The sequence below is a fragment of the Copidosoma floridanum genome, unplaced genomic scaffold (assembly GCF_036245765.1).
Source record: "Copidosoma floridanum isolate Cflo_tuat_1 unplaced genomic scaffold, Cflo_Japanese_pri ptg000020l, whole genome shotgun sequence".
NCBI lineage: Eukaryota > Metazoa > Arthropoda > Insecta > Hymenoptera > Encyrtidae > Copidosoma > Copidosoma floridanum.
In genome coordinates this window covers 5,212,274-5,225,905 of record NW_028321897.1, presented here as the reverse complement: position 1 = coordinate 5,225,905, position 13,632 = coordinate 5,212,274, and the positions used below count along the sequence as shown (strand labels likewise).

The 13,632-nt window shown below is 32.3% G+C and overlaps 1 protein-coding gene and 1 long non-coding RNA gene across 2 annotated transcripts; both read right to left on the bottom strand.

Moving 5' to 3' along the window:
- Positions 1-1,544: 1,544 nt before the first annotated feature.
- Positions 1,545-4,626, bottom strand: LOC111643311 (vascular endothelial growth factor receptor kdr-like). The gene is made up of 8 exons (XM_089593902.1): positions 4,552-4,626; positions 4,322-4,439; positions 4,055-4,233; positions 2,754-2,926; positions 2,495-2,639; positions 2,243-2,392; positions 1,976-2,155; positions 1,545-1,889 (listed from the first exon to the last, which is right to left on the bottom strand). The coding sequence occupies exons 3-8, from the start codon at positions 4,185-4,187 to the stop codon at positions 1,573-1,575; spliced, it is 1,098 nt and encodes a 365-aa protein (XP_089450028.1). The 5' UTR covers positions 4,188-4,233; positions 4,322-4,439; positions 4,552-4,626; the 3' UTR covers positions 1,545-1,572.
- Positions 4,627-5,468: 842 nt separating this feature from the next.
- Positions 5,469-8,659, bottom strand: LOC106641333 (uncharacterized). The gene is made up of 3 exons (XR_016293119.1): positions 8,557-8,659; positions 5,743-5,879; positions 5,469-5,646 (listed from the first exon to the last, which is right to left on the bottom strand). It is a non-coding gene; the product is annotated as an uncharacterized LOC106641333 (long non-coding RNA).
- Positions 8,660-13,632: the final 4,973 nt, after the last annotated feature.

The following is a 13,632-nucleotide window of genomic DNA, read 5'->3' as shown; positions in this document are numbered from 1 at the left end:
ATTACTGATATGATGAAATAAAAACTCATACATTAATATATTTTCATGGTCTTGACAAGAGTTAATTAAGTAAGTGTAGCGAACGGTAAATTTTACTTGTGCATGAAATTTTAAATACTTTAAGGTCAAAGGGTGAAAAAGCCCAATTTCGATAATTGAGTTGCTATTAATATACAACTCCTGTTGATAGAATCCTATAGATACTATTTACATGCACTTAAATGTACTTCCGTTTTTCTCATTTCCTATTTTATAACATTTTACGCAAGAAAATTCTGATCTTATTCCCGTGGAATTATTCACTTACGTACATTAACACATACATCACACACTGAAAAACCGAATTTTTTTTAAATGTAAGTGAATGAATTCTTTTTTGTGAAAGACTTTATATCAAGCTCTATGATCTTCATTGATTAGAGTTTTCATTGCAAAGACCATCAAACAAAAAAATTGGTTTTTGGAAAATGGCAAGATCAAAATAAGACCGAAAAAAAATAACACAAAATTCTAATTCTGAGTAGTTGGTATTCAAATAAGAGTAATTAATACGAGTAATCTACAAACGAACAGAAATAATTAAAGTTAGTCAAAACTAATCGGTTTAAACCTGAAATTTCTGACGGTATAAATACATCCTACATCCAAAACAATCTACATAATTTGCTTCTTCAGTTTAAAAACATTTCTCCACAGAAAGCTTTAAAATTCAATGAAATTCTAAATTTCTATTATTTAAATATTCTGCAACAACGATGAAAATTAAGGGTCGTAAATTTGCCAAGAATTATCATTCTACAATTGATGAAATATACGTATCGTAAAAAATAGTAAAATTGAATTTTTTCTAGCAAAAACAAACAAACACGCATTATTAAAGTTGGATACGGAAATCCTAGGATGTAACTAATTAAACGCATACACACATGCAAACAAATACATGCATGCACATGCAAATAGATACTGTTACTGGAGTACCCGACTTTGATTAGAAAAATTCGGAAAACAAGTTTAAATCATGCTCTTTGAGGCAATGTTTTTTTCTTTTTTGTGAAGTTTCTGGTACGAAAAGCAATAGAATATTTAGATACATAATGTGAAGCCCCTAGAGTAATATCGATACATAATCGATGCTTTTGCAGGAATCATAAACAACTTTTTTTTAAACCATAGACTCTTCATCTCTTTACGTGTGTGCAACGAAAAAGAACACAAAATGCATTATGTATGTTTCTATAGGTGCAGGCTTGTCACACCCGCCTCTTTTTCTGTTATAAAACAAAGAATAACCTCATGAGCCTTACAACTTTAAAAAATTGTCAAATGTATTGATGGTTGACTGCTTGGCATGATATAAATTTATGTCAATCAAAACTTCTATGTTACTAATTAAAACAATTTTTATTTTGTTCAATATTCAGTACTTTATTTTTAAGAAGTCAATAATGCCTTACATAGTTTTAGATAATATAAATAAATGTAAAATATTTCGTACTTTTGTGTAGTACAGACTAATTTTATTCGTTAAAGTTTATTTTCGGAACATAAAAAACGGAGTGAAGAAGTGCGTAATTACTGTTGGCAATGATATTTGTAACCTTTCACGGTAATGATTTGTGATTTTTCCACTGTTCCGTAATCGTTCTTAGCAACGCATGAATAATTACCAGAATCTTTTTCAAAAAAGTATCTTATAGTTAATTTTTGATTGTTGTCCTCGAAAGTATACTGTGATGACATCTTCAGAGGTACATTGTTTTTTGACCACGTAATATTCGGGGTTGGAATTCCCCCAACGTGGCATAATAAAGTCAGGGGATTCTCAATATCTCTTGCCATCACTGTTCTCTCTGTAGCGTTCAAATTTACAAGGGTAAAAGAAGGTGGACCTACACAATTAAATTACCATCAACAGAGTGAAAATAGTTGAGATTTATAAATGATAATGTACATCATAAATATTTCTCATTCTTACTATTGATGTTAAGGAAAATTGATTCTGTAAGTATTTTGCGCGAAGGATATCCAACAAATCCGTAGTATCTTTCCGTTCCTTTGCAATAGTACTTCCTTCTGTCTGATTGACTAACGTTATTGATCGTGAGAATGGCTTGGTAAGTAAATTCAGTTACCTTTGATGTAACGTGTATTCTTTCTATATATATTAGAAAACATGTATAATTGGTCAAACTGTACTAAAAAACTTGACTCATAACACTTAAAAAATAAATTTAGAACTAACCGGAGCTCACTACCACTTGACCATTATCGTCATACCATATGACGATGGAGAAATCATTGATTATAGCAGCACATGTTAGAGAAATATTGTCACCTTTCTGAAAACTTTTATTTGGTTGTATGATTCCAAAAGATGCATTAGCTACCCCATCTGAAGAAAAAAAAATTATCTATGCAATGGTAACTCATGAAAGAAAGTAAAAGATGGATAAAAATCTAAGTTGAACAATGGATATTATTTAGATCTATGTACCTGTTAAGCGAATTTCCTTAGACGCAGTTGCACATCCATAGCTATTGCAAGCCTTGCATGTTATTACACCAGATGTTACTAGCTGTTTCAGTTCTACCGTTGACTTTTGTTTGAAATTGCTATTTTGCATATCTGTTTCTATTCCCTAGAAAAATTAATTAACGTTCAGAAAATGTCATATCTATATGGTTACATTCATATACTAATCTAAACGTACGAATGCAGATGAACTAATTATTTTTTATAGTAACCAACTAACCTGTAAATTATCGTCTGTAAGGTTAAATTTGAGCGTTTTCGTCCAATGGTTAATTTTGGTCCAGGATATACTCGACTTAGGATGACGATCGACAAGGCAAACAAACTTGGCAGTTTTATTAAAACTGTAGTAAGATTGAAGGTAAGTTTTGTCGAACTCCACCGTTGGCTGACCTGCAAGAAAAAAAAAATCATATGCTTGACATAAAGTTCCGTATTAAAAAGCAGCATTCAGTATTTAGATTTGCAAGATAATAAAAACAACCAAAAAAAAATTAGCAAAGATTTATCCACATGTCGACTGACAAATTTAAACTTTCTTACTCTACTGAATAAAAACTTGGTTTATGTATAAGCTTTGCGATTTTCAAACAGAATCAGATATTTACAGGTAGACTTTAGAAACTTTAACAGTCATGTTTGAATTTCAGGGAGTTTCACAGTCATAATAGTTACAAAAATAGAACCATTTTATCTAAATTGGTAGATGAAAAGTACAAACTTTGAGCCCTAGCAAGTATGTTTCAACTAATATTAATCTAATCTAAAATATTAAAGCCATATAGAAGAATAATCCTATTTGGCACTTTATTTATGCAAAAATTGTATAATTGCAGTCAATTATTCTTCTGAATGTGTTATGGAGAATTTTTTGACGTATGGGCTACTCAGTTTTGGACGAATGGGCTTGATAAATCTTATTTGTCTGTCTCTGTAAATAATGCAAAAGAAGTTAGTCTGATTTTAAATTAACTTCTCATTTGGAATATTAATGTATTATAAGTTGAGACGGTTGCAACTTTCATTGACGTAAAAGTATACACATCCGTTCAATACACGATTTCAAACATAGTTTCTATCAAGCCCACTAATCTACAATTATGAAGTACCAATTTCTAAAAAAAATTGTCAAAGTATATAAGGAATGATTTCTTATCACTGAGGTCAGTATTTGAATACTATTATGTAGGTAAAGAAAATGATTAAGTCTCAAATGTTTATTAGAGACGACGTTTTTTTCCTTTTAATCGGAGCATATGTAAAATAAAAAATTATTAACTCCCTTAAACTGAAAACTAATACTACGAGATCATTATTATTCAGGTGCAGCAAGTCTAGAGTTTAAATAACAATTTTACCACTGCCTACAGACTACTTCCAGTTTTGATAATATTGAACTAAAAGTACTCGAAACTGTGTGATAAAACTGTAAGAAACAATTGTCTTACTAATCTTTTTTAATGTTTAATTTTGTCCGTTCAAAATATTTATGTCACGCGAAAATCTAACATTTTTATGTACCATGAACGTCAAGATAAAATTTCAACTCTTTTACTATTTTATCATATTTAGCTGTAAGCGTGAAAAATCCCGTGTCATCTTTATCGATGTTTAATAGAGTCAATTTGCTCATGGTTTCATTATTGGTCTTCATTACTTTATACAAGCGGGAACGAATGATATGACCTCGAGGGTTAGTCCTGAAATGGAAAATAATGTTCAATAGTACTAAAAAGAAATGAATAAATTTATGTACACTAAAGCACTACTGAGGATTAAACATATTACCACTCCAAAGTTGGTATTGGACATGCATCAACAAGAGCCAAAAAAGTCACTGATTTACCATCCTCTGAGACTACATACAGATTGTCAGAAGTTAGATTGATGTATGGCTCGTTAGTATCTACAAAATCAAATTTACAGAGTTTCATTTTTGACGTAGTAATGTGAAGGAAAGATAATAATAATAATGATAACAATAATAAAAAAAGGAAAAAAACTTATTAATCACTCACCAAACACGCAAACGTGAGTACCAAGACTCTTTTCTTCATCAAACGAAGATTTTATTTTACAAGTGTAGTCACCTCTATCATCGTGAGTTACATTGTCCATAATAAGCTCAAACGTTATAATATCGACTAAATTATAAAATTCCTGCTCTTCTACTTGAACGGTATTTATAAGTTTTCTGGAAGTCTTATAAGTACATGTTTTTTATTAGTTGAACACCATATTTAAAATATCTAATCATTTATATTTTGATACATAAAACAAAAACTAAAAATTGCGTTGCAGGTATATGTTAAATGTTACCATGTTGTGCGGGATCTCCCATGAGAGAGTGTAAAGAGCTTCTCTGCTAACAATAACTAAGCATTTGATACTTAGTCTGGAATGTACGGAGACGGATCTTGTACCCTCTATTTTGTAGATAATTACACATGGAACTCCCACAGAGACATTATCCAATATTTGTATTGCATGTGAAAAGTTTTTATTTTCAACAGTACAAGTATATACACTGTTCGTACCCCAATTTGCTTTTTTAATGATAAAACCTATTTTGGAGTCGAAAGTGATCTTTTCGCTCAGTCCCAAAACCTAAGAAAATTAAAAATATTAAAGAGTTTGCGTCGTTTTCAATATAAGTTTTTTTCATGCATGAAGTATGTTTTACATGTCCATTTCTTCGAAGAGTCACTTTCAATTTAGGGGATGTCGTCTGACATGGTAAGATAAGTTTTTCATAACATCCGTAAGATAGTAAATAAGTATTATCCTTATTTTTATGTACGAATGAACTTCTATTGGCTGCACATAAAAATAAACCATTTTTCAATAAGCGTTATGTTTAGTACTGTTTAAGTTTATAAATAAAATATAGTTTACAAAAAGAAAAATCCAAAGTGCGCAATATTCTTACATTTTACATAAACGTACACCCAACTGATACTTAGGTCGCTGTAGTTTTTGTACGTCAAACTTGTTATTTGTTTGCTTTCATCAGCACAACCATACCAGCCAGTATCTCCAAAAACAGTGGATAATCTTATGAATGTCTTGTGGGTACTCCTGATTTCTGGTGTTATGAGGGGCTGAGAGGCGGTCTTTTTTTTTAAATGCATAAAGTAGTGGTTATTATTTTTTGAAGAATTTTTTTCTACAACCCATCAAACATGCAATGGTAAAGTCATTCAACTTACCCTCCCCCTTCTATCACTTGTAGGGAAATAAAAATTAACATAGCTATTGCTTGTGCACGTAATGTTTAGAGTTTCTCCTTCATTTATTTCTAACTCAGTCACATTTGGATTCAGTTGAGGCTTAAATCCATGGCAGCCTAAAATTTTGAATTTATATCCATGATTAAAAAGTAAGAAATCTTGTCTCGATTTGCCTCTGTGAGAAAACTTACAAACTATTTAGTAAAACATAAAAATTATAATAGACAAACAGTCCTAGATTAAGGGAGAAGGAGGCTTATAGGCATGTTTGTAGCACTGAGCCTCCTAAAATAGTAAAATTAATTATTCTCATGCAAACTAAGCTTTTAGCGGTACTGCCTTACCAGAGAGTTTCATTTTTTAATAGAACAGTAAGAGTAACTTCTTATTCATTGGCTATTCGAAGTATGGGAATAAATTCTCAACCTTTTAATAACTTCAATGTCAGAAGTTTAATGTAATCTCCACTTTTAAGTGTGTTAGTAAACTAAGTACTATTCTAACAAAATCTTATAATTTAGTATAATAACTGTTGAAATATATTAGAGAATTAAAGACGAAATATAAAATAAGAAGTACTCAATACAAAAAATGAATAACTGAAAAATAAGTGTCCAGATTTGAAAAATGTAAATATCAAACATTAAAAAAATCAAACGATAAGAAAAAAAACATGAATCAAAATATACTGCTTATTTTGACAAATATGGATCAAAGTTAAAAAAAAAAAAAAGTCTTAAGAGATGTATTGCATAGCTCAAATAATTAAGAATGTGTTAATGAAAAAAATAAAGACGATAGTGATCTTCTAAATATTGATTAAATACACATTGATTATATTCTAATATAAAATTTGTGGACCGAGTTAATTAAGGGAATAAAATGCGTCATTTACTGTATGATAACAGTGTTATAGTTGATGACTGTATGCTTTTGTCATGGAAAAATATTAATCAATAAACTGAGTCTTCTTTTTTGCTGACATACCATAATTTGAAAGGACTAAAATAAAGTACAAATTTCGAAGATTCGTACAGTATTTTTTATAAAGATAGTTTGATTTGTTACGTATGTAAATAAAAGCTTTTATTAAAGCTTATATTAATTATTAATTATTTATTAATTATTTTTTTCATTAAAGCTTTTATTACTGTATCTTACTACAACCCATGTTAAATAATGTATTTAAAACTCAAATATCTTAAAAACTAGTATCGATACGTTAACTTAGCTTTGTGTTCTGTGGAATCATAGCTGAAAGTATTTTAAATGACGACAGTTATAATGATCACATTTAGATTATGTCAGAAAATTGTTTTCTTCTTTATAAACATTACCACTTTATAAAAATTTACAGGCAATTGATCACTGCAAAATTATTGTATAACAGTATTTGTTCAGTTAGCTAGTAAAATTATATTTTACATGAATATGTTTTAAGTACAAACGTTAGGAATACGAAAAATTATTGTTAATTCAATATTCTTAAAAGTATTATTTTATTGTTGTCTCAAAAACAATATCTGCATATTGTCTTAAAATTAGAAATAAAACAAGACAATATGAATATAACTCTTGACTCTTCTAAGGCCCCAATGATATAATAGTAAAATTGTAACTATTTATTAAATGTAAAAACGTATAATCCAAAACAAATAACATTCAAGATAAACATTATTGAGACTAATTTTTAAAATTCATGATCTCTTAAATTTTTTTACATAATTTTTTTAATTCACTTATTATTGATGTGCTTGAATTTATTTAGAAAGAATGAAAAAACAACTCTTTGTACGTACCGTTGGTTAGCCAATCTAATCAACATAAGCTGTAAATCAAATGACAATTCTTTGTTGATAACTGCTTGAGTATGAGCAACTACAGCATGATTTCATAATTATTTTTGAACGGAAGAATGTAATTGATTACAATATTTAATTAAACAGTATTTCTTCTGAATTACTATCATTTAAAAAGGTTTTTTTTTTTTACAGCATTACAAACGATTTTTCTAATCATTACAAATATGAAAAAAGTCTACAAAGCTACTAACAAGATTGTATCGAATTGCACTTAATTTAGATTTAAAAGTAAATGGAGAAGTTAGGTTTTCCATTAACCATGGATCCCTTCAGTTATAATTTTAGCTCTGTTTAAAAATATGTGACTAATCAAAGTTATCTGATTGCTCAAACATTTGAGGTATCTTCAGAGGGTAGCGTTAATTTTTTATACGCTATACTTAGTTGTTTAATTTTGTACGTACATTGTTAAAAAATAATGTAAGAAAAACATACAAAAACTGTGAGGTTTTTGAAAATGTACTATAAGCTTTCGTTAAAAAGGGGCCCTTATTTGTTATCATCGGTCCAAAGAACAACTGCCGCTTTGTGCCCTCGGGCCACACTTTACGCTTTTGTAACCACTTTGGACCTAACGGCAAAAAGTTATTTGCACCCTCCGGGCCCAAGCACGTCTTTGACTAGGGCCCAAAGTGTACCCACGGGCGCAAAGTTGCACCTTGCACCCTCGATAAGGAAAACAAAATATACGACTTGGGTACAAACATACAATGACCGCTCCCTTCGAGTGCTCATATGTTTGTAATTTAAAACTATGATGCAAAAAGAAAAAATCATAGAATGAGACCAAAAATCTTAGATGGTGCACTGGTAGGTACCCTACTTTTTGCAGTTACTATCAATAATTTTAATTTGTGTTTTCAAATTGTGCTGTTCATACAACTACAGCGTTAGTTATAAATTGAAAGTGTACGTTTTTATGTAAACATACCTGAAAGTACAGTAAGAAAAAACAGTAGCTTTGACCACTGAAAAAAGGTTGGCGGATCCTTCCAACCTTGAGTGCTCGACATCATTAACTGTACGTATGTTCGAGTAGTTGCAATTAAAGTAAATAATTGAGGCTAAAAAAATGTAGACTTTAGCTCAATTATTTTTGAAAGTAAATCGATGCAAGTAATGTCTGAAAAATACACGACTAGTAGATATACCACTTATTGAAGTAGAGCCTTTGTACTTCGCTGCAGTGGTCAAACGTAAAATGGGGAAGCCTTACAATCATTTGACAGAGATAGGAGGTGACTTCGTCTTATCACCTACTATACGCGCACATGTGTGCTCATGATTTGTTAAACAGTAATTAAGGTAGTTCACTTGGCCCAGTGGTACTCCACTCAACGAAATGGCATAAAGATCATGCTGTCTTGTACCCATACAAGAATTAGTTGATAACCTCTGTGCTCTTTTTTTGTTCACTTGTTGCGCAGGATGACAAAATTAGAGTTCTTTGGTACGCATCTGTCAGCATAATGCTCTATAGCGACTGTAGCCTCTCTCTTACGTGGCTCATATAACGAAGAAAAAAACTACGTAATTTAGATTAAAATATCTATAAATCTAGTACCGATTGCTGTATTTAACAAAATGATAGTTTAATTCTTGTTTTCTAAACTGTTACATACTAGTTTTTTGAATTTCTAGAAGAAATACTTTTTATATAGTTAGACTAGCAGCCCCCCGTCTCGGCTTCGCCCGAGACTTACTAAATAAAACACCGTAGTGTGTTGACATGTAATGTGAAACATTTTCAGTTAGAAATTTTACACATATTCCTGATACATCTAAGAACAAAAATCTTCTTATTAAAAACACATTTTTTCGGAATCCATATAGTTTATTTGGTTAAATAATGAGGTGTAAAAATTCAAAAAAATTATTATGCTGAAAAGTACCGTGCGTTTTTTATGCCATAAAATAATCGGTGGCCATAAGAAGCCGTTGATTTACAGTTTCTTCCGTGTAATTCACGAAGACGGCTATTTTTTAAAGCTGTTAAGATTTTAAACCCCTAAAAAATTTGTATCAAAAAAAATTTTTTTTCTCATATCTCACAACTTTATTACCAGAGCAACAAAGTCCTGGACCTTAAACCCTACATTTTTATTGCCACAAAAACACAAATACATTTTCTACTCATTAAAAAATCTGAAGTAGGATCTTTAAAGATTTCAGATATTGCTGCATCATCATCTGGATGGAAAGTAACATTATGTACCTTAAATCCCACATCCAATTGCCTCTCATAAGCTCCATCACTAGCAAGATATCCAGTAACAAAAGGTGTAATATACAATTGCAAATCTTTTTTTTTCAATGTAAATCCCACTTTTGCCCGTACTATGTAAGTCCACAAGCCACCTTCATCTTCACGATTAACAATATGGACATTATCGTTGTCATAGAATCTACGTGTCTCAAATTTTAATAATCCAAATTTACTTCTACCCAAGTCTCCAAAAGTTGCTTCGGATACTGCTTTACCTGTTGTATTAACGGTAAAAGTGGGATATTTTTTGACAAAATCTTTAAACGATGACGCATAGTCAGTATAATTTAACAATTTGTATTCACGAGTATCATACTCCAAGTCAGTTTTTGACCAACTCAAGATCATAGTAAATGCGTAATTAAATCCTATCGTTAAAACAATCGATGAAACGGAGACCATCTGGAAGTTGTCTGCAGACCCCCAAAAATAATTAACTATTAAATAAAGACGACTTCTCAGCCCGATATAACGCCAGAAGTTAGAAGCACCCACAAGACATTCATAAGATTATCAACAGTCTTTGGAGATACTGGCTGGTATGGTTGTACTGATGAAAGAAAAAAAATAACAAGTATGACGTACAAAAACTACAGTGACTTAAGTGTCAGTTGGGTGTACGTTTATGTAAAATGTAAGAATATTTCGCATTTCAGCTCTTACTATTTACAAACCATATTTTATTTAAAAACTTAGAAGATACTGTTAAAGAAATTTATTCTAAAATATTACATTTTTATTTGCAGCCAATAAAAGCTTATTTGTACATACGCATGAAAACGGTCATTATTTACTGGCTTCTGGATGTTATAAGCACCTTATCTTACCATGCCAGACGACATCACTTGAACTTGAAGTAACTCTGAAGAAAAATGAAAAAGTAACACAACATATACTAAACTAGACACACGTTAAAAAAAATTTCATACTATCTACACATTCTCTAACATTTTAGGTACTGACAACCAATGAAAAGATAACTTTTGATTCTAAAGTTGGTTATGTTATTGAAGAAGCTGATTGGGATACGAATAGCGTATATACTTCTACTGTCGGAAATAAAAACTTTTCACATGCGATACAAATAAAAGCTCAGAGATCTGCATTTTCTCCATGTATGAGTATTTTAGGAATAGACGGTGAAAAAGTTGTCTTAACAGGTTCGAGACTGAATCTAACATGTACAGTTGAAATAAGAAGAGAAGCCCTTTATACCATCTCTTGGGAGACTCCGAGTAACGTGGTAAAATTTAACGTTATTTTTTTTTTTTTTTTTTTTAATTTTGTATACTATGTTCCATCTTACTAATATATAAAGCAAATTTGCTAAAACCGTTGTAATCGCTAACCGCGAAAACTACCGAACCGATTTTGCTGAAATTTTGCACACTGATTCATGATGCTTCCTAGATGCTTTTAGTATAGTTTTTATCTTAAAAAATCAAATAACAATAGCAATAAATGAGCTCAAAGTTTTGCAAAAATACGCCAGCTTTTCTCTTTAGTTCAGTAAAATCCGCTAGGTGGCGTTGACATAAAATCAAGGCTACCTGCAACAGAATTAAATAAGTGTGGTTATAATAGCCTGGAGCATCTCGGCATCTGATACAGTCGTGCTTCGACAGTTAAACGAGCTGTTGGAGATAATAGTTCTGCAGCTGGATATCCCGGTTACGGACGACACTCTTCTCGAAAGGGAAAGGGACCTCCGTTTCGATTCACCCTGAATCTTGACGAGTGCGATCGAAAATAAAGTCATTCCAACCGATGACGTCTCCAGCATAATACCAGGAGACATATTTAGCCAGAGCACAATCTGCACCAACTCTTCAGAGATGTGTGGCAGTCCCACCATCTCACCCGGTGCAGTTAGAGAATTTGTGGCTACAAATGTAAGCAAGGGAAAACAGCTCTGAGGTGCGCGGGCAGGAACAACGGCTACCTTCTTGGTCGTCGGGTCCCCAACGCGCTTACCCACATGTTCCCGTCTAACGATGAGTGGTTGGTTATCCGGGGAACAACCCGAGACGAAATATTCTTTGGTCAGTGGCGTACCTCCCTCCATCACAGTCTCCGTACATCGAGACTCCCAGGGTAAGAATCAAACTACCCGTAGCCTGCTCTTCAGCCAGGAATAAAGAATAGCCTAGAAGTTTCACCACTAGCGCTTTTTAGGGCCATCATAAGTATTTACGTTCCCTACTTCACCATCAATTTCATCGGTTCTTTTTAGGATCCACTTAAGTATAAACTACCTTGCCAACAAATACATTTTTATTACCATTCCCGGAAGCGATTCGTCGACTAAAAGACTATATTAACTAAAGACGGGCACTATTAAACCAAGTCAGCCATTCACTAGCAGACGTCACCTGCGGAGTTGTTCTTCGCAAGGCTGGAAAACCCGGTGACCGACGACACTATACTACCCTCTCGACTCTTAGCATTTAACCAGGAATCACTGATCCTCTCCAAGGTCTGCGTTGGGCAAACCTATAACAGCTGTGAAGGAAAAAAAATTTGAGTCAACGGGACAGCCTCCACTAGACAAGTATCACTAACCAATCTCCCCATCTAAGATCACCAAAACAACTGAATCTGCAAATAAAAAAGGTGCTTTAGACACCAACGTCTTCGACGTTATACCGGGAGACGTTGGGAAAGAGCACTACAACTAGCCCCAAAGTTTTGGACTTTGTAATTTTTCTCCCGATCAGTCTGGGTTTTCAACAGCAAGCCAGAGAAGATCACCCTGAGGTATCCAGGCAGTCACAATTGCTGTTAACTGCAGTCAAGAAAGAGTTAACTTAAGAAGCTCACCGGTCTTTTTTAGGGCCATCGGACGTCGAACTACCTTGCCAACAAATATATTAGAACTTAACAAAGTTGACAGAAAACAGCTTTTAGGGGTCACAAAAATTTCAAGAATGCCAAAAGTCGCAAGAGGGTGAATTGGAAGAAAAACTTCAAGTGTATCTAATAAATACAATTTTACTTAGGCGTCAAGAAACTAACGCAGAAAATTTATCGAGATTGAAACAGCAGCGTCAAAATCGACAACTAAAGAGTCCATTACATGAGAGATCAGCTTTTCATGGTACCCTCACAGCAATCTCTAAAATCTTTAAAGATCCTACTTTAGATTTTTTAATGAGTAGAAAATGTATTTCTGTTTTTGTGGCAATAAAAATGTAGGGCTTAAGGTCCAGGACTTCGTTGCTCTGGTAATATAGTTGTGAGAGATGAGAAAAAAAATTTTTTTTAATACAAACTTTTTGGGGGTTTAAAATCTTAACAGCTTTAAAAAATAGCCGTTTTCGTGAATTACACGGGAGAAACTGTAAATCAACGGTTTCTTATGGCCACCGATTATTTTATGGCATAAAGAACGCACGGTACTTTTCAGCATAATTATTTTTTTGAATTTTTACACCTTATTATTTGACCAAATAAACTGTTTGGATTCCGAAAAAATATGTTTTTAATAAGAAGATTTTTGTTCTGAGATGTATCAGGAATATGTGTAAAATTTCTAACTTAAAATGTTTCACATTACATGTCAACACACTACGGTGTTTTATTTAGTAAGTCTCGGGTGAAGCCGAGACGGGGGGCTGCTAGTGTACCATAAACGTCAAGATAAAATTTCAACTCCTTTACTCTGTTATCATGTTACGCTTAAAGCGTAAAAGTTCCCGTGTCATCTTTATCGATGTTTAATCCAGTTCATCGTATCATCGT